Source organism: Carcharodon carcharias, chromosome 30, assembly GCF_017639515.1.
Source record: "Carcharodon carcharias isolate sCarCar2 chromosome 30, sCarCar2.pri, whole genome shotgun sequence".
NCBI lineage: Eukaryota > Metazoa > Chordata > Chondrichthyes > Lamniformes > Lamnidae > Carcharodon > Carcharodon carcharias.
This window is the reverse complement of record NC_054496.1, coordinates 19,722,206-19,742,317: the sequence shown is the minus strand read 5'-3', so window position 1 is coordinate 19,742,317 and position 20,112 is coordinate 19,722,206. Positions and strand designations below refer to the sequence as shown.

The 20,112-nt window shown below is 44.0% G+C and overlaps 1 protein-coding gene across 1 annotated transcript in view; it reads right to left on the bottom strand.

Annotated features, from left to right (window-relative positions):
* The window catches only part of LOC121271176 (adhesion G protein-coupled receptor E3-like), a 72,006-nt gene extending 55,062 nt beyond the window's left edge, over positions 1-16,944 (bottom strand). Inside the window, exons 1-2 of the mRNA XM_041176939.1 lie at positions 16,800-16,944; positions 5,771-5,815 (exon numbers count right to left, since the gene is read on the bottom strand). Of these exons, the coding sequence (XP_041032873.1) occupies positions 5,771-5,815; positions 16,800-16,944 (190 nt within the window). The remainder of the gene's footprint in view (positions 1-5,770; positions 5,816-16,799) is intronic.
* Positions 16,945-20,112: the final 3,168 nt, after the last annotated feature.

The window sequence follows — 20,112 nt, the reverse complement described above, 5'->3', positions numbered from 1 at the left end:
TGCTTCCTGATGGGATGAATAAAATGTGCTCCCTGATGGGATTTATAAAATGTGCTCCCTGATTGGGTTTATAAAAGGTGCTTCCTGATGGGATTTATAAAAGGTGCTCCCTGATGGAGTTTATAAAAGGTGCTCCCTGATGGGATTTAAAAAAGGTGCTTCCTGATGGGATTTATAAAAGGTGCTTCCTGATGGGATTTATAAAAGGTGCTTCCTGATGGGATGTATAAATGGTGCTCCCTGATGGGGTTTATAAAAGGTGCTCCCTGATGCGATTTATAAAAGGTGCTTCCTGATGGGATTTATAAAAGGTGCTTCCTGATGGGATGAATAAAATGTGCTCCCTGATGGGATATATAAAAGGTGCTCCCTGATGGGATTTATAAAAGGTGCTTCCTGATGGGATTTATAAAAGGTGCTCCCTGATGGGATTTATAAAATGTGCTCCCTGATGGGATTTATAAAATGTGCTCCCTGATGGGATTTATAAAAGATGCTTCCTGAAGGAATTTATAAAAGGTGCTTCCTGATGGGTTTTATAAAGGGTGCTTCCTGATGGCTTTTATAAAAGGTGCTCCCTGATTGGGTTTATAAAAGGTGCTTCCTGATGGTATTTATAAAAGGTGCTCCCTGATGGGATTTATAAAAGGTGCTCCCTTATGGGATTTATAAAATGTGCTCCCTGATGGGATTTATAAAAGGTGCTTCCTGATGGGATTTATAAAAGGTGCTCCCTGATGGGATCTATAAAAGGTGCTTCATGATTGGGTTTATAAAAGGCGCTCCCTGATTGGGTTTATAAAAGGTGCTCCCTAATGGGATTTATAAAAGGCGCTCCCTGATGGGATCTATAAAAGGTGCTTCCTGATTGGGTTTATAAAAGGTGCTCCCTGATGGGGTTTATAAAAGGTGCTCCCTGATGGGATTTATAAAAGGCGCTCCCTGATGGGATTTATAAAAGGTGCTTCTTGATGGGATGAATAAAATGTGCTCCCTGATGGGATATATAAAATGTGCTCCCTGGTGGGATTTATAAAAGGTGCTCCCTGATGGGATTTGTAAAAGGTGCTTCCTGATGGGGTTTATAAAATGTGCTCCCGGATGGGGTTTTATAAAAGGTGCTTCCTGATGGGATTTATAAAAGGTGCTTCCTGATGGGATTTATAAAAGGTGCTCCCTGATGGGGTTTATAAAATATGCTCCATGATGGGATTTATAAAAGGTGCTCCCTGATGGGATGTAAAAAAGATGCTCCCTGATGGGATATATAAAAGGTGCTCCCTGATGGGATTTATAAAAGGTGCTCCCTGATGGGATTTATAAAATGTGCTCCCTGATGGGATTTATAAAAGATGCTTCCTGAAGGGATTTATAAAAGGTGCTTCTTGATGGGTTTTATAAAAGGTGCTCCCTGATTGGGTTTATAAAAGGTGCTTCCTGATGGTATTTATAAAAGGTGCTCCCTGATGGGATTTATAAAAGGTGCTCCCTTATGGGATTTATAAAATGTGCTCCCTGTTGGGATTTATAAAAGGTGCTTCCTGATGGGATTTATAAAAGGTGCTCCCTGATGGGATCTATAAAAGGTGCTTCATGATTGGGTTTATAAAAGGCGCTCCCTGATTGGGTTTATAAAAGGTGCTCCCTGATGGGATTTATAAAAGGCGCTCCCTGATGGGATCTATAAAAGGTGCTTCCTGATTGGGTTTATAAAAGGTGCTCCCTGATGGGGTTTATAAAAGCTGCTCCCTGATGGGATTTATAAAAGGTGCTCCCTGATGGGGTTTATAAAAGGTGCTCCCTGATGGGATTTATAAAAGGCGCTCCCTGATGGGATTTATAAAAGGCGCTCCCTGATGGGATTTATAAAAGGTGCTTCTTGATGGGATGAATAAAATGTGCTTCCTGATGGGGTTTATAAAATGCGCTCCCTGATGAGGTTTTATAAAAGGTGCTTCCTGATGGGATTTATAAAAGGTGCTTCCTGATGTGATTTATAAAAGGTGCTCCCTGATGGGGTTTTTAAAATATGCTCCATGATGGGATTTATAAAAGGTGCTCCCTGATGGGATTTATACAAGGTGCTTCCTGATGGGGTTTATAAAAGGTGCTTCCTGATGGGATTTATAAAAGGTGCTTCCTGTTGGGATTTATAAAAGATGCTTCCTGATGGGATGAATAAAATGTGCTCCCTGTTGGGATTTATAAAATGTGCTCCCTGATGGGATTTATAAAAGGTGCTTCCTGTGATGGGATTTATAAAAGGTGCTCCCTGATGGGATTTATAAAAGGTGCTCCCTGATGGAGTTTATAAAAGGTGCTCCCCGATGGGATTTAAAAAAGGTGCTTCCTGATGGGATTTATAAAAGGTGCTCCCTCATGGAGTTTATAAAAGGTGCTCCCTGATGGAGTTTATAAAAGGTGCTTCCTGATGGGATTTATAAAAGGTGCTCCCTCATGGGATGTATAAAAGGTGCTTCCTGATGGGATTTATAAAAGGCGCTCCCTATTGGGATTTATAAAAGGTGCTCCCTGATGGGATTTATAAAGCTAAAGCCAGGCTAGTGGCACGAAGGTTTGAAGAGAAATTGGGAGTGACCAGGATGTAAGAGTAGCTTCACCTATGGCAGAAAAAGTTATTCTGAAGAACCTTTTGGCTCTGTTAGCTACAGATGCTTGGGAATGTAAGTCCAGTGATATTAAAGTTTCCTTTTGGCAGGGACACCAGTTTCAAAAGGAAGTTTTTCTCCATCCACCGAAAGAGGTGCTAAATGCAGAAGAAATACTCTGAAACTAAATAAACGTGTATATGATTTAAATGACGCCTCCAGTTTGGTATTTCTCAGTGAGGTAAGTTTTGTTAAAGTTGGGCGGTCTTCAGTTGAAAGCAGACTCACAATGTTTTATTGGCACCAGGGAGGGAAACTTGCAGGCATCTTCATGATGCATGTAGATGATTTTTTGTGGGTGGTAGAAGCGAATTTGGAACAGTTATCATTAATGGGCTCAGAACGGAGTTCAAAATTGGAAGAGTCAGGCTTCTGGTGCATTTAAATACATTGGATTGGAAATCAGCCAGAGCGGATCACAAGTCATTTTACATCAGCAATCCTACTTAAAGAACATTAATCCCATTGCAATTAGTCATGGAGTCATGGTAGGGCCTCCCAGAAAGATTCTGTGGCTTCTGAAATGGAAAAAGAGAAACTCAGAAGTCTAACTGGGCAACTCAATTGGCTCGGTAAACAAACAAGGCCAGACATCGGTTTAGATATTTTGGATCTGAGCACTAACATGAATGATCCCAAAGTTGAAGAAATCATTTGAGCAAATAAAACATTGACAAAATTAAAAATGGAGCAGTGCATTTTGAAATTCCCATGTTTGGGTGATCTTAGAAAAATGAAACTGTGTTTATGCAAATCTATGTGATAGATGTTCGAGTGCGGGAGGATTTATAGTCTTTCCCATGGGGAAGAAAGGCAAACGTTGCCCTTTAGCATGGGAATCCACAAAGGATATGAAGAGTTGTAAAAACTACGTTGGCAGTGGAGACTCTCACCCTTGTTGAGGTAGTAGATGTGGCCTTCTTTATATCAAAGATGCTGCCAGAAATTTTAAATAAAAAAGGGTTTTCAGGAAGAGTACCTATCGAATGTCTTATAGACCATAAGTCACTTGAGGAAAATGTTCACTCTATGAAGTGCGTTAATGAAAAGAGGTTACAAATTGACATTGCGAACTTAAAACAGATGCTCAAGAAGAAGGAGATTGCAAGGGGATTGAAAGCAGCTACCAATTGTCTGACCGCTTCATCAAAAGAGGAGTGAGCTCCAAAGCATTATTGGCTATCCTCAAAGAAGGGACATCTTTTTCTTTGAGAAGACAAAAAGGAGTATTCTTTTGTGTGGGCATTTCTATACTTCTTTTAAGAAGGGGGGGGTAAGGTGGATTCATTGAATGGAAACATATATATTGATATGGAAGAGAAGATCCATCTTTATTTGTTATTAAATACACTTAAAGGTTGCTTTCTTCTTAAGAGGAGAATATGTTGGGGAAGGAAACAGCTAACTCACAAGGAGTTCAATTGCTAATCATCAGTTAACAACCTAAGTACCAATTTAGCTGTATAAAAGGGAAAACAGGTGAGGCAAATTCTCTCTGTAGAGAGTTTTATGCACCAGAAATAAAACCCTATCTGAAGGAGTCTGTCTTGGTCTCGGTCTTTATTGCCAAACAGCTATTGGAGATTATTGAAGACTGTTAGTGTTAGCTCAAGGGGCTATATATCTGTGATGTTAAAGAGGCATGCATATAGAGGCACCACAATCGACAACCAGAATGGGAATAATTGGGTATTTCTCCTGTTAATCGCGCCTGGATACCACATTGCTGTAAGTGACTAGGATTAATTATTACACATACAATTTATATGTATTTATCCTCCACTCATGATATTATTCTGAAGGAGAATCATTCTGTATTATTTTATTGCCGGAAAGAAGGACATTTTGCCAAAACTTTAGGTCTTGAACTCATCAGGACAAACACAAGAATGGCAAATTTTCAAATGATCACAACAAAGGAAAAATGTGGTGATTGACCGGCAAGTTGAGTCTGATTGGCCAAGACTTTGCCAGGGAGAAAGCAATGGAGAACTAAAGGCTCCCCAAGCTTCCAGGTAATTCAAAAAAGGTGGAAGGCTTGAACAGGTTCCTTTCATTTGCAGAGAACTGGTCCCTGCAAATGAATGTATGTCACTCTGAGAAAGTGTAAATGAGTCACATTTTGAACTGAACTGATTATCTTAAATTGGTTGTTAGTGTAGCTATTGGCACACTCAGGATTGTTCAGCAAGTGTTGCCTAATTGTGAAATCCTATCTAACAGAAAATGTTTTATTCTGGGTTTTTCAAGCACATTCTTGCATTCATGCTAATGAGTGCAGATGAAAAGCTTATGCAACATGCCTCTCTTTTCAGCAATATTCAGTATTATTTAACAGTCCTCCACTCACTGCTTTTCTCTGGAGAAATCACTCTGCTTTTATATGGAGGCATTTGCTGCAGTTCAGAGATTCTCTTTAAGTAGACTCTGTATACTGTTGTAGTGTGTTATTTAAACAGCCTCTTGTTTGCTGAGTAAATAAACTAGTTTGTTGTACAACAGACTGTGTGCTGTGAGCCCCTCTGTAAAACCCACCATACCTCCAACCCATTGGCTGGTACAGTGGTGTCAATAGACACTCTGAAGGCAGTGTGACCCCCTCAGAATGGCTGCTTCTCACCTGTTGGTCTTAGCTCTGGGTTGTATAATGACTTGTTGGAAAACGCTTTTACACGGTGTGCAGTTACAATCTGGAATGCACTGCCTGAGAATGTGGTGGAGGTTGATTCGGTCGTGGCTTTGAAATGGGAATTGGACAAGTACCTGAAGGGGGAAAAGAAAAATTGCAAGGCTTTTTGGGGAAGGGCAGGGGAGTGGGGCTAGCTAAATTGCTGTTGCAGAGAGCCAGCACAGGCATGATAGGCCAAATGGCCTCCTCTGTGCTGTACTTATTCTATGAGTCTTTTATTCCAAATGGGCTATTTTTTTTACAGTAAATCTCGTACCATATTTCTGCCATATTAGTAACTCTTGGTTACAAGGAAGGACTATAAGCATAATTTGGCTAATACACTTCAGACCTCTGAGTTACATTTCTGTGTGTAAGAAGGATGAGTACAATAGAGGAGTGAACTTCAAACTAAAAATGCTTTACTACTTACCAGATTGATGAAAGTTTTGATTCCAAATGATCCAATAAAAAACAGCTAGAAAACAAAAGAATTGTGATTTGCTTAGATTATATGTGAACAGCTTTTTGGAATTACATTCGTTATTTTATATATTGGAGTTAGCAAGCAAAAGGGAGGTTTCGTGGCACAGTGGGTGGGCAAGTTTACATGGGTTTAATGCCTATGTTTAAATAACGGCAGAAGCATTTCATCCAACAGCAATAACTACAGCGATGTGCTCATATATAGCAATTTTAACAGTGCTAAATGCCCCAAGGTGTTTCATTAGATCATTACCAAATAAAGTTTGACACAGAGCCACAAAGCAAGATGGCAGGACATATGAGCTTTAAGGAGGATTGTAAATGAGAAGAGAAAGGTAGAGAGGCGGAGAGATTTGGAGAGGGAAAGGCTTTAACATAGCCTTCTTCAGTGCAGCATAATTCTATTTGATCCACCATGGGCATTAACATAGAATTATATTGCTCTGAATAAAGCTATTTGACGCATCTTGGGCATTAACATAGAATTATATTGCTCTGAATAAAGCTATTTGACGCATCTTGGGCATTAACATAGAATTATATTGCTCTGAATAAAGCTATTTGACGCATCTTGGGCATTAACATAGAATTATATTGCACTGAATAAAGCTATTTGACGCATCTTGGGCATTAACATAGAATTATATTGCTCTGAATAAAGCTATTTGACACATCTTGGGCATTAACATAGAATTATATTGCACTGAATAAAGCTATTTGACGCATCTTGGGCATTAACATAGAATTATATTGCACTGAATCAAGCTATTTGACGCATCTTGGGCATTAACATAGAATTATATTGCACTGAATAAAGCTATTTGACGCATCTTGGGCATTAACATAGAATTATATTGCACTGAATAAAGCTATTTGACGCATCTTGGGCATTAACATAGAATTATATTGCACTGAATAAAGCTATTTGACGCATCTTGGGCATTAACATAGAATTATATTGCACTGAATAAAGCTATTTGACGCATCTTGGGCATTAACATAGAATTATATTGCACTGAATAAAGCTATTTGACCCATCTTGGTTATGCCAGTTCCCTGAAAGAACTATGTTCACAGTAATAATAACAATGTATGACAGTATGCAAAGACCTCGCAATAGATCCTTTACGTAATCATATATTTGTTTTTTTTCTGCTCATTATGATTATTCTGAAATGCCTTCAAAAGTTATGTTGCTTCCTATTTACTTACCAGCCAGAAATGAGGAAGGCAAATAGATTTCCTCTGTGAGCTGTCAGCTGCAACAGTGTCCGTGTTTATGAGCAGAAAGAATGAACTTTTCTCACCCTGTTTTCAAAGACAGCACACTGTGGGTCTGACTGTAAAGGTCAATGAATAATTCTTGCGCTGCATCCCAGTGAACACATCTTTTACTTACAGAGAACACAACTGAGACTTGTGAAGTAGGGGTTCTTCTCCTTAGAGAAAAGAAGTTTAAGAGGAGATTTAATAGGGTCTTTTTTTATTTGTTCATGGGCATCGCTGGCTGGACCAGAATTTGTTGCCCATCCCTAATTGCCCTTGAGAACTAAGCGGCTTGCTAGGCCATTTCATGTAGGTCAGACCAGATAAGGACAGTAGATTTCCTTCCCTAAAGAGCATGAGTGAACCAGATGGGTTTTGATGACAATCGACAATGGTTTCATGGTCGTCATTAGACTTTTAATTCCAGATTTTTTTTATTAAATTCAGATTTCACCATCTATTATGGGTTGGATTCAAACCCAGGTCCCCAGAGAATTACCTTGGGTCTCTGGAGTACTAGTCCAGTGACAATACCACTATTCCAATGCCACCATCGTTTGCAAAGTTATGAGAGGTTTTGATTGAGCAAAAGTGGGGAAACTGCTTCCGGTGGCAGGAGGGTTAGAGGACAGATTTAAGGTGGTTGACAAAAGAGACAGAGGTGATTTTTCTTTTAAGCTCAACATATTATGGTCTGGAACACACTGACTGAAAGCATGGTGGAAGCAGATTCAATAGTAACTTTCAAAAGAGGATTGATTATGTGCTTGAAAGTGAAAACTTGCAGGGCTAAGAAAGAGCAGGGATACATGTGAGACTAACTGAGCAAGTTGTTTCAAAGAACCAGCATTGGTATTGTGGGCCGAATGGCCTCCTTATGTGCTGCATGAGTCTATAAAATGGAATGATAGTAACGGGTTTGCGTCGGTGGCATTTCCACTTCCAGTGGCGTGCATCCCTACTGTGAAACTTAATGAAGGACATACCATCAAATATTACTTCAATGCATTCACTTATTGTTGTGCCTGCAGTGCACCGTGTGAGTTTAAGGACACTCATTTTACAACTGGTCATTTGGGAGTAAGTACAGAATTTGAGTATTGCTGAAAAATGACATTTTGTTGAAGCTTTTTGTCTAGCACTCATCAGGACAATATCAAGAATACCAATGTCAGGGGAAGCAACAACTTTCTACTGTATGAGAAGAGAGTGCTGATTGGTTGGCAAGTGGACTCTAACTGGTATAGGTGCTGCCTGGTGTATTCTCCATGGCAACATCTCGATCCACATGCCAACCAATCAGCACCCTCTTCTCACGCAGTATAAAGTTGTTGCTTCCCCTGACATTGGTATTCTGGTGTTTGTCGTGATGAGTGCAAAATGGAAACCTTTCACAGAATATCTTCTCTTCAGCATTTTACAGCTGATCCCAGTCACCTCCGCACCTCTGAGTACTGTAAAGAAAAATCATGATCAAATAAGCCCTCCAAACATTTGTCCCATGTCTCTGTTGGAAGTCCACAGTCACTTGTTATCCCCTATGTTCCCTTTAATTGCTGCGAGGGCACAATGTATAGCTTGCATCTCAGTGGAAAGGTGGACAGTAAGAAAACTAAAGAAAGAACTTGCATTTGTATAGCCACTTTTGTGGTCTCGGGACACCTCAAAGTGCTTTATAACCCAGTGGAGTACTTTCAAACTGCAGTCACTGTTCTAGTGTAGAGAATGAGGCAGACAGTATGTTCACAGCAAGATCCCAAAGCCAGAAATGACATAGTGACCGGATAATCTAGTTCAGTGCTGGTTTAGGGATGAATTGACCCTAAAGCTGCAGTGAAAAGCTCATGCCAAATATGGAGCGCTTCATATTCAACCTATATAAAGATCGAGGTGATGATCTCCACAGAAATCCATCTTCCAATCATCTTTGGGCTCCTCCTGCATCCTACGTTGCACCAGGACCCATTCACCAATCACTCCTGTGCTCGCTGACCTATTGGCCCTTAGCTGGACAACGCCTCCATTTTAAAGTTCCCAAATAGAAACAGAAAAGGCTGGAAGTACTCTGTCGGTCAGGCACATCTGTGGAGAGGAACCGAGATAATGGGCTGAATTTTGCAGGGCTCCTTAATCCATAAACCCCCTCCTCCGCCTGTCTAAAATGTCAGTGGGGTGCCCACCCACCATAAAGCTGTCTGGCCCACAGCCATTTTACTCTGGAAGCAGAGTTAATTGTCTGAGGTTGAGACTTCTACCCAGAGCTGCCAGCCAATCTGATTGGCCAGCAGCTCTGTAGCCCGAGCAGTGCCAGGTTTGAGTGGTAGGCACTACAGGCAGTCCCCAAAGAGGAGGGGGGTATGGAGGCGGAATTCAAAGTAGGTCCGGGGTATTGGAGAGTCCTGGCTGGTAGACCCCAGCGAGAGGAGTGAGGGGGGGGCTGGTTTGAGAGAGCACGGGTGGAGGGTTAAAAAGGGAGAATGAACTTGGTGGGGGTGGGGGGGGAGTGCCTTGAATGGGCAGAGTGAACCCCCAACGGAGGTACCCCCACAATCTTGACTGACACCAGCCCTCTCAGCTTGGTTGTCCACCTGGCATGGGCATCCCTCTGCCATGGGTAAAATAGTGAGGGAGATGGAATGAGGTACTTCAGTGGCCACTAATTGGCTGCTTAAGGGCCTCCAAAGGCCCAAGGACAGGCAGGCTTCTTGATGATGCCTCCCAGCCCATCATAAATGGGAGACAGGTCAGGGCCAGGTAGCAAGGTGGTGAGAAGATCACACGCTGCATTTTAAGAGCCCCTCTGTCTTAAAATAAGCTGGTGGGGGTATGTAAAATCCAGCCTGGTGTTCAGGTTGACAACCTTTCATCAGAACTGGAAGAAGTTAGAGAGTATCGGGCTTTATAAAGCCAAGGAAAGGGGAAAGGGGAGAGGGGTGGAATGAACAGCTGGGGAATGTGTGTGATTGGGTGGAAGGGAGGAAAGAGAAAAGAGACGATGGTGCAAGGCAAAAAAAAATGGGACAGGGAGAGAAACAAAGGAGGGGTCTAGAGGAGGTGGAAATTGGAAAAGTAGGATCACCACCAACAGCTGGAGTCTGAAAAATGGGGGAGGTGATTCGGATCTAAAATTGTTGAACTTGATATTGTGTCTGGAAAGCTGTAAAAGGCCTAACCAACAGATCAGGTGCAGTTCCTTGAGCAACTTCTCCTTTGACACCGCTCACTTCCTCCAAATAAAAGATGTTGCAGTGCGAACCTGTATGAGTCCTAGCTTTACCTACTCTTTTTTAGTATATATAGAAGATTCTTTGTACCAGTCCTACTCAGGTCCCCTCCCTCACCAATTCTGGTGAACTGAAGTCTGTATCAATGCCAATTCCTGCTCTTGCCCTGTATTGGAAAATTTCAAACACTTCCCTCCTTTTAACTTTGACTCTCCCCTTCCCTTCAGCAACTTCTCTATTTCTTAAGCTAGGCTGTCAACAAATATTCACTATAAGGGCCACTGGTTCTCTCAGCTACCTCAATTACACTTGCTCACACTCCTCTAAGGACACCATTCTCCCAGTTTCCCTGTCTCCTGTTCTACACCAGCGCTTCTGATATGTCTTCCTTTCCCTTGAACAGAGGATTCTCCTTCAACATGATTCACAGGACTCTCAGCCATGCATGTCCCATTTTCTGCACATCTGCTCTCATCCTTTCCCAGAACTATGGCAGGGTTCCCCTTGTCCTCACTCACCCATCCCACCAGCCTCCACATTCAATGGATTATCTTCCACTGTTCCTGCCACTTCCAGTGTGATACCATCACCAAACATATCTTTCCCTCCATTCCCCTTTCAGCATTTCAAAGGGACTATTCCCTCTGCGACACCCTGGCCCACTCCTCAATCACTCCCAACACCCTTCCCATGTCACCTTTCTAGGCAAGAGCAGAAAATGCAATGCCTGTCATTTTACCTTCTCCCTTCTCACCTCCCAAGGCCCCAAGTGAAACAGCAATTTACTTGTACCTCTCAATTTTGTATACTCTCTTCACTGTTCATAATACAGTCTCCCCTGAACTAGGGGGACCAAATGCAGACTGGGTGATTGCTTTGTGGAACACATCCATCCAGTCTTTAGGTGTATCCCTGAGTTTTCTGTTACTTGTCATTTTGATTCTCTGCCTCACTCCCACCCTGACCACTTGGTCCTCGTACCCTACAGCGTTCCAGTGAAGCTCACATTTAATTCAACGGACAGCATCTTTCAATTAAATACTTTACCAACTTCTGGAATTAACATTGAATTCAACAAGTTTACATCATAGCTGTTAAATGGTATGTGTTAGGATGCACAGGTGAAGGGTATTGTTAAGTAAAGTACTTTGAGCACATATAAAATCGGGTCAGCTGGGACACGGTGTGTGTGTGAGGGAGAGCTGTTGGCGATGATTCTGCTATTCCCATTTACACTTCTAGATCTACCTTTAGTTCCTTTACTTTTACTTTTTCCATTACCACCACCTTTTGCCTTGCCCTTTTGACATTTAATCCCTCCTGCCTTTCATCCTATTGTAGACCTTCCATTTTGTTCGTTTTCCATCCCCACCTTCCCCAGCCTCTCCAAGTTTTCCTAAATTGAGCTCATCAATCTGAAACATTAACTCTGTTACTCTTTCCAGAGATGCTGCCTCACAGGCTGAGGATTTCCAGCATTACCTGTTTTCATTTCAGATTTCCAGAATCCCCGATATTTTGCTTTAGTTTTAAAATTCTCATCCTTGCTTTCACATCCATCCAAGATCTCGGTCCTTCCTTATCTTGGTAATCTCCTCCAGCCCGACATCCCTCACAATTCTGGCCTCTAACGCATTCCCAATTTTAATTGCTTCACAATTGACAGCCACACCTTCAGCTGCCTGGGCCCTAAACTCTGTGATTACCTCCCTGAACGCCTCTGCCTCTCTCTCTCTCTCCCCTCCCTTTGAGATGCACTGCTATGTAAATGCAAGTTATTGTTGTTGGTTGATTGTCTACCCCCGAAAGTGGTGGATTTGCAGATTGTCCCATTGCATTTATTACCATTGTGTATTCTTCCCAGAAAACTAACATTGGTCAATTGCCCAGTACACTGACGTTCAGATTATAAGTAGTTATTCTTGTCTGAGAAATACTATTGATTTACTCAGTAAGTCACTATCAATTACGACGTGACATACCATTAGCTCACCCAGACATATGTACATACATGTGAACCTGCCTGTGAGTTAAAAGTGGCCAACATGGTCTCTATGATCTTGGATAGCTGTTTCCAAATTACAGATCAGGGTGTGCCAGCTACAAGGTGAATTGCAATAAATCGCCAAGGCAGCTTTGACGACACCTTCCAAACCTGAGACCTCAACTGCCTAGAAGGACAAGGGCAGTAGAGACATGGGAACATCACCACCTGGAAGTTCCCCTCTGAGCCATACACCATCCTGACTTGGAAATATATCGCCGTTCCTTCACTGTCGCTGAGTCAAAATCCTGGAACTCCCTCCCTAACAGCACTGTGGATGTACCCACACCACATGGACTGCAGCGGTTCAAGAAGGCAGCTCATCTTCTCAAAGACAATTAGACAAAGGCAATAAATCCTGGCCCTGCATTCCACCATATCACAAATGAATGAAAAAAAGCAATTACATGTGCAGGGAATACAATTCAAACTCTAATTTGAGAGAGGCTGTAACATTAAAAGGATAAGGTTTGCGGCTCTTAACTTCCTACATAGATAAAGATGTGAAAACGGTTATAAAATGGACGTGCGTTATCTTATATAAAAACTCATACATACATGGCTAATTATACCAAACTCACCATGAAACACCAAACAATGCCTAGTCTTCATCTTCCTTGTGCTCCTTGCGTCAAAAAAGCTCCACAAATCTGTTGGTATTTGAGAAGGAACCTGTTGTTCAGTTCTGAGTGGAATTTTTAGTATTTAATCAATGGAGCAGATCAAATATTTTAGCCCAGCTAATCTGCAGAATGTGTTCATCTTCAATCTGCGGGGCTAATAATTGAACGTGCGTTCGCGAGCACAATTCTTTTGGGTGGGGGAGGAAAGAAGCAATTAGCAGCAACAGCTTACAGTTTTGTGGGTGAAATGCGCTTCTGGGGAGCGGGTATCAGTCAATCTCATGGTCACCCAAAGTCTTCTGAGAAGCAGTTTCTTCTTGGTGTGACTTTTTATGGCAAAATGCTGAGGATTCCTGTTAACTCTATGCAAGCATTGCATTCAGTGCAATAAGCACATCCACCTGACCATCATGCGGTCATATCTATGGTGCAATCAAGATCTGTCCAATTCCGATAAGATACAGAGAAGTGAACAATGACTGAGTTTATTTGTAAAGGGTAATGACAATGCTTTTTCATCCAACTTTAACAAAGTCTAATTAAGGTAATTGCGGACGAATATTAAATAAATGGGATGCAGATTGCTCAAAAAGAAAGCAACTGTGACTAAGTTGCTTCAAACCTGAAAGTGAACATTTTATTCAGGGACACTCCATTCTGAGTGTAGTTGTCTAGGTTCCTTTATCTAAGTAGCGTGCAGCACATTCCAGCCCTAATATCTGAAAATGCTATTAGAATGTCTATATACCCGTAGCAACTGTTTACAGTCAGCCTCTGTTGGAACTGTGCCTGAATTCTGGATTTTTAATCCCAGGCAAGCAGCATCCAATGTCTCAATAAATCTACATTGAGAAAGAAAAGCAGCAGTAATTTCTCAGTCTTGTATCTTTCCTACACCACAATAGTAAAACCTACCCACTTCCTGTTTCAGTTTTTGCACAAACTTAACTCTTCAGCTTCTTAAGTGATTTTTTAAAAAACTTTTCTTTATTCTTTCATGAGATGTGGGTGTCACTGACAAGTCCAGCATTTGTTGCACATCCCTAAATGCCCATGAACTGAGCGCCTCGCTAGGCCATTTCAGAGGGCAGTTAAGAGTCAACCACATTGCTGTGGATCTGGAGTCACATGTAGGCCAGACCAGATAAGGACGGCAGATTTCCTTCCCTAGAGGACATTAGTGAACCAGACGGCTTTTTACAACAATCAATGTTTGTTTCCTGGCCACCATTACTGAGACTAGCTTTATATTCTAGATTTTATTGATTGAATTCAAATTCCACCAGTTGCTGTGGTGTTCCCTGAGCATTAACCTGGGCCCCTCAATAAAGTGCCACATTGTCGACTGATAAGACAAATTAATGTCCATGGGATTAATGGGGCAATGGCAACATGGATGCAAAATTGGCTCAGAGAGAGAAAGCAGAGTCTAATGGTGGAGCATTGTCTTTCAGACTGAAGGAAAATATACAGTGGTGTCCGCATGGGTTCAGTATTAGGAAGGCTGCTCTTTTCGCTATACATTAATGACCTGGACTTGAGTATAGGGGGTATAAAGATTGCACATCTCACGAAACTTGGAAACGTAGTGAACTGGCTAGCAGCAGTCTGGAAAAATTTGCAGACACAGGGCAAATGCAATTCAATGTAGAGAAAGAGGAAGTACAGGGAGAGGCAGTACAAACTAATTGGGAAAATGTTAAATGGTTGCAGGAAGAGGGACATTTTGAAGATCACAGGACAAGTTAATATGACATGAAAAAGAACAGGGGTTCATGGCTTTATAAATGGAGGCATTGCCAGGAAGCTAGCCAACCCTTAATTTTTTAAAAGTTCATTTACTGGCTGGGCCAGCATTTATTACCCATCCCTAATTGCCCTTGAGAAGGTGGTGGTAATCTTCCTTCTTGAACTGCTGCAGAATTGTTGTGTAGGTACATCCACAGTGCTGTTAGGGAGGGAGTTCCAGGATTTTGACCCAGCGACAGTGAAGGAATGGTGATATATTTCCAAGTCAGGATGGTGAGTGACTTGGAGGGGAACTTCCAGGTGGTGGTGTTCCCATGTGTCTGCTGTCCTTGTCCTTCTAGATTGTAGCAGTCATGGGTTTGGAAAGTGCTGTCCATGGAGCCTTGGTGAATTCCTGCAGTGCATCTTGTAGATGGTACACACTGCTGCTACTGCGTCAATGATGGAGGGAGTGAATGTTTGTGGATGGGGTGCCAATCAAGCCGACTGAACTTGATTGAATTTAAATTCTACTAGTTGCCATGGTGGGATCTGAACCCATAACACCAGGACATTAGCCTGGGGCTCTGGACAGCGACAGTACCACTGTGCCAACATGGAGCATGGAAAAATAAGTGAAATTATGGGTGAAATCATCTCAGATTTGCACAAAGTGCAGGAGCTGGAGGGGGAAAAAAGGTCATTTTACCCTAGACCACAATGGCAGGTTTTTGCACCATATTGTTCCAATTCCACCTCATGAATTGTACAGCCACAGGAAACATGCTGTCTTGCTGGCGGGCAGCCTCCCATTTGCCCAACGCGCTGTTACCTCGCCGCTACCTCACGTAGCACCACACGTTTAAACTGCAGCCGCGTGCATGCTTCTCAATGTTTGCAGCACAGGACTGCTCCGAAGTCATGGCCCCAAAAAGCCAAGAAGAGTGCCGCCCCCCGATTCAGTGTCGCACGCCTGGGACGCATCCTGGATGCCGTGGAGGCCTGCTTCAATGTCCTTTACCCCACCCCCCCAACTCCCTCAACCCCCCACCGGCTCCTGGGTGCAGGAGGCCCATCATTCTCACCATTCCGGCTTGGGAGGCGGTGGCAGAGGTGGTCAGTGCCAACGCTGCACAAAGAGGTCGGCCATCCAGTGCTGAAAACGAATAAATTATCTCCTTTGTGCCGCCCAGGGCAAGGCAACCATCTCATCGCTCTAAACTCACACACTCACTCACAAGGCCAGCACACATCCACTGGCATCTCACTCACTGCCAGCTCAAGGGAAATCACTCACTCACTCTCACACACAAACCTTCACATCTCCATCTGGCCTCATCTCCGCTGGAGACTGCCTCCTCAGCCCTCACCCTCTTGAGGTCACTTGCACAGGTCAACTTATGCTCCCACACACACACAACCTGGGATACCTTTCTTCCCCAGTACAGCCCTGGTCCTGCAGCCTCTTCCCTTGCCTGAGGCCTCTTCTTCCCCCTTCCCAGACAATGCTTAGCCCTGCAGGTGTGGAAAAGCCACCCGTGCAATCAAGCCGATGGGTGGTCCAGCACGGGAGGGCGATTCCAGCGAGAAACCAATTTTTTGGCCTGCTCGCCATATTGCCCCATTCCCCCACTACCTGCCATGATGCCAAATGCCAACACGGCGGGAAAATTCCAGCCTATCTACCACTCTCCGTTTTTCTGATTATGAGAGAGAATAGATTCGAGCTTGGTAGTGGTCCGGAAAGATCAGAATCTGAGAGACTAAGCTCAGAATTTGCTACAGAACCTCGTGACTCGATGGATTATGTCATTATTACCGCTGTGACAGACTGCGGGTTATTAGATCAGCACTTGTTATTAAGGGAGATTGCATAAAATTCCTGTGACTTCCCCAACATTCTATATTTATCCCACAAAATTAACTCATTGTTAAGCAACTGACCGAGCATGCGCAGAAGGGAACAAGAATACAGAAATATCCTTAAGTATCGGCCAGTTAGCACAAAGCACCGCAGGTGAGGGGCTGGATCAAACTTCACTCCATTTCTCGCCCTGGCATCTTTCTACATTGCCAGCTGCTGACCAATACTTGGTTCGGTTTTGCCGCTGTACGTCAGATCAGTGAGAATGAGGTTTCGTTGGCGCTGGCCTGATTTTGGTTCCAAACGGGTCTGACTGCAGCCCCTGAGTGGTTTGACGATGGCTGTTTTTGGGACTGGTGGAGGTGGAGACATCAAGGCAGGAGAGAAGAGGAGAAGAGGGAAGCGGAGGAGGAGGTCATGGCATCAGGAGGCCGGATGCTGCAAGCACTTATCCTACATGAAATTTTCAGTGGAGCATCTTTTTTTTATTATTCATTCATGGGATGTGGGTTTCGCTGGCTGGGCCAGCGTTTATTGCCCATCTAATTGCCCTTGAGAAGGTGGCGGTGAGCTGCCTTCTTGAACCGCTGCATCCCATGTGGTGTAGGTACACCCACTGAGCTGTTAGGAAGGGTGTTCCAGGATTTTGACCCAGCGACAGTGAAGGAACGGCCGATATATTTCCAAGTCAGGATGGTGAGTGACCCGGAGGGGACCTTCCATGTGGAGGTGTTCCCGTCCAGCTGCTGCCCTTGTCCTTCTAGATGGGAGTGGTCGTGGGTTTGGAAGGTGCTGCCTAAGGAGGCTTGATGAGTTCCTGCAGTGCATCTTGTAGATGGTACACACTGCTGCTACTGTGGGCAGAATCTTCTGCCTGTCGGGTGGGCCGGTCGAGAGTGGGCATGGGCAGGCACGGAGACGATCGCCAACTGTGATCAGCTACGCGCCGCCATTTTTCGTAGGCGGGCCAATTAAGTGCTACCTGTGGGGGTGGGGAGGGAGAGTCGAGGCCTGCGCTCTTTCGCACATGTGCGTGAATGAGCGCAGAAATCTCCTTGAGGCACAGAGCTACCTCAGGGAGATTAAGTTCATATTGAAAGTTGTGAAATAAAGAAAAATTAAAATTATTTAGACATGTCCCCTCATGTGACAGTGTCACAGGAGCTGGGACATGTTTATGAATTGTGGGGAGGTGGGGGGGAAAAACTATTTATTTAATAAAACCTTCAGGAAACCTCATCCCACCTGTGAATGAGGTTTCCTGAAAAACGCAAGGGCTGTTTGGGCTCTTCGCCTGCCCACCAACCTTAAGGTTGGACGGGTAGCTCGAGAATTACTTTTGTTGGTTTATTAAAGGCCTTAACAAGCTTTTGACAGTTCGGCAGGCGCGTGCCGGAGGTGTAAGGCCGGAATGACACGCAGTGACATCGGGACGCACGCCCGACGTCATCGTGTGTCATTTTACACATCAGCCCCTCCACACCGACATGAAAATTCTGGCCTATGTGTCGGTGGTGGAGGGAGTGAATGTTTGTGGATGAAATGTCAATCAAGCGGGCTGCTTTGTCCTGGATGGTGTTCTGTTTCTTGAGTGTGGTGGGAGCTGCACTCATCCAGGCAAGTGGGGAGTATTCCATCACACTCCTGACTTGTGCCTTGTAGATGGTGGACAGGCTTTGGGGAGCCAGGAGGTGAGTTACTCGCTGCAGAGTCCCCAGCCTCACTGCCATTTCACTGAGTTGACTGTCAGTGAACTATGTCACCCACTTCAGCCACAAATTGAGCACCGTATCAGGGCAATGTTAGCACAGCCTATGGCTGTCAAAGTCATTGAGGCCCTTAGCTTTAATGCCATAGACTTCTTCCTGGCTACTGAAGATGACATCCTCGACAAATCCCAATTCGCAACCCTGGAAGATCTATCAGGGAGTCACCAGGTTCCGGAGGAGCGCTTACATCTACTTCCACTTGGACAGAGTGAATCTGGAAAAGTGATCACGAGAATTCACACAGCATGTGTCCTCATGTTGCAAGGTACCATAGGCAGCAGCCACATTCCCCTCCACACTCCCCATCACCAGCTGGAAATCTTGGTCAATTGAAAGGGATTCCACTCCCTCAATGCCCAGATAATTGATGACCGCAGGTAGTGCATCAAACATGTCTGAAGATGTTACAATGGTAGCAACTCTGACTCCCTCATCACACACCTGTCTTCTGTTCCATCTTTATGTCCAAGGAGCCACAGGTACTTCCTGGACTACAAGGGTTATCCACATTAGACATGAATCGTAACTCCTGCCAGGTACCCAGGTACAGCTCCAGAGCTGGCCCACAGTGAGAGTCAGGGTTCGGGAGATGGGCAGGGATGGGTGTTGGTGTTGCTGGGGATTTGGGTGGTAGCCGGCAGGGGTGGGGGGGGGGATGGTGGTGTGTATGGGTGGGGAAGGCAGTCTGGGAGGCCGGGGTGCTAGTCAGAGGGTCGGGGTCAAGGGGTGGTATTCAGTGGGAGTGGGGTTAGTTGGGGGTTAGTCACAAGGTCAGCAGACTTGGGAGGTTATTCAGAGGGGTGGGGGGGTGTGGTCCGGAGGGGTCGGTTGGTCAGTGAGGTGATCTGCGGGTGGGGTGTTAGGGGGGTTGGGAATGTTGTCGGGGGTTGTGGGGGGGGCTTGTTGAGTGGTGAGGGGGGGTTAGTTGAGGGTTGTTGGGGGGGGGGGGCGGGGTTAGTTGGCGAGTCCAGTGGGCCACTAGTATAGTTACCCAGGAGTTAGAACTGGTTTTAATCCTTCTAACCTTTCCTGTGTAACTATTCTGCTAAGTGAGATGGAACCATCTGAAATCTCTGATGCATCTTCCAGGGTACGACCATCTGGAGAACGGAAGACCTGGGCCAAGATGTAACAGGTATAATTTTGAATCACCTTGACACAAAGCCTTCGTGCCTGCCTACTCCACTACTGTCCATCCAAAATTGCCTCATTAAAATGAGGGTCCCAGCGCCAATGGTTAGGACCTGGTAAACAGGCACGTGAATCACTAGCCCTACCCTTGCTCATAAAAAAACCCACTCAAATTTCTAGAGTTTTATTCCAATTGTTATTCTAGCAGTGAACTAATGAGAAATAGAGGAACAGGAGGAGGCCATTTAACCCCTCAAGGCTTAAATCACGGCTGACCATATCTTAACTCCATCTCTCCTCCTTAGTTCCAAATATTTTAATACACTTGCCTAACAAAAAGCTATCGATCTCAGTTTTGAAGTTTTCAATTGGCCTCTGTTCTCAACAGCTTTTTTGGAGGAGAGAGTTTGAGGCTTTTGCTACCCTTTGTGTGGGGAAGTGCTTCCCGACACACCAGCTCTTCCCCCTTAGCACACAATGTTACGTCCCTTTTAAAATGGTTATCAAACACCCTTTTTAAAGTGTTGCTGAAAAAAAGACTCATGTCGAAGTTCTTTGTCTTGTACTCATCAGGACACTTCACAAGAATACCAATGTAAGGGGAAAACAACAATTTATACCGCATGAGAAGAAAGAGAGT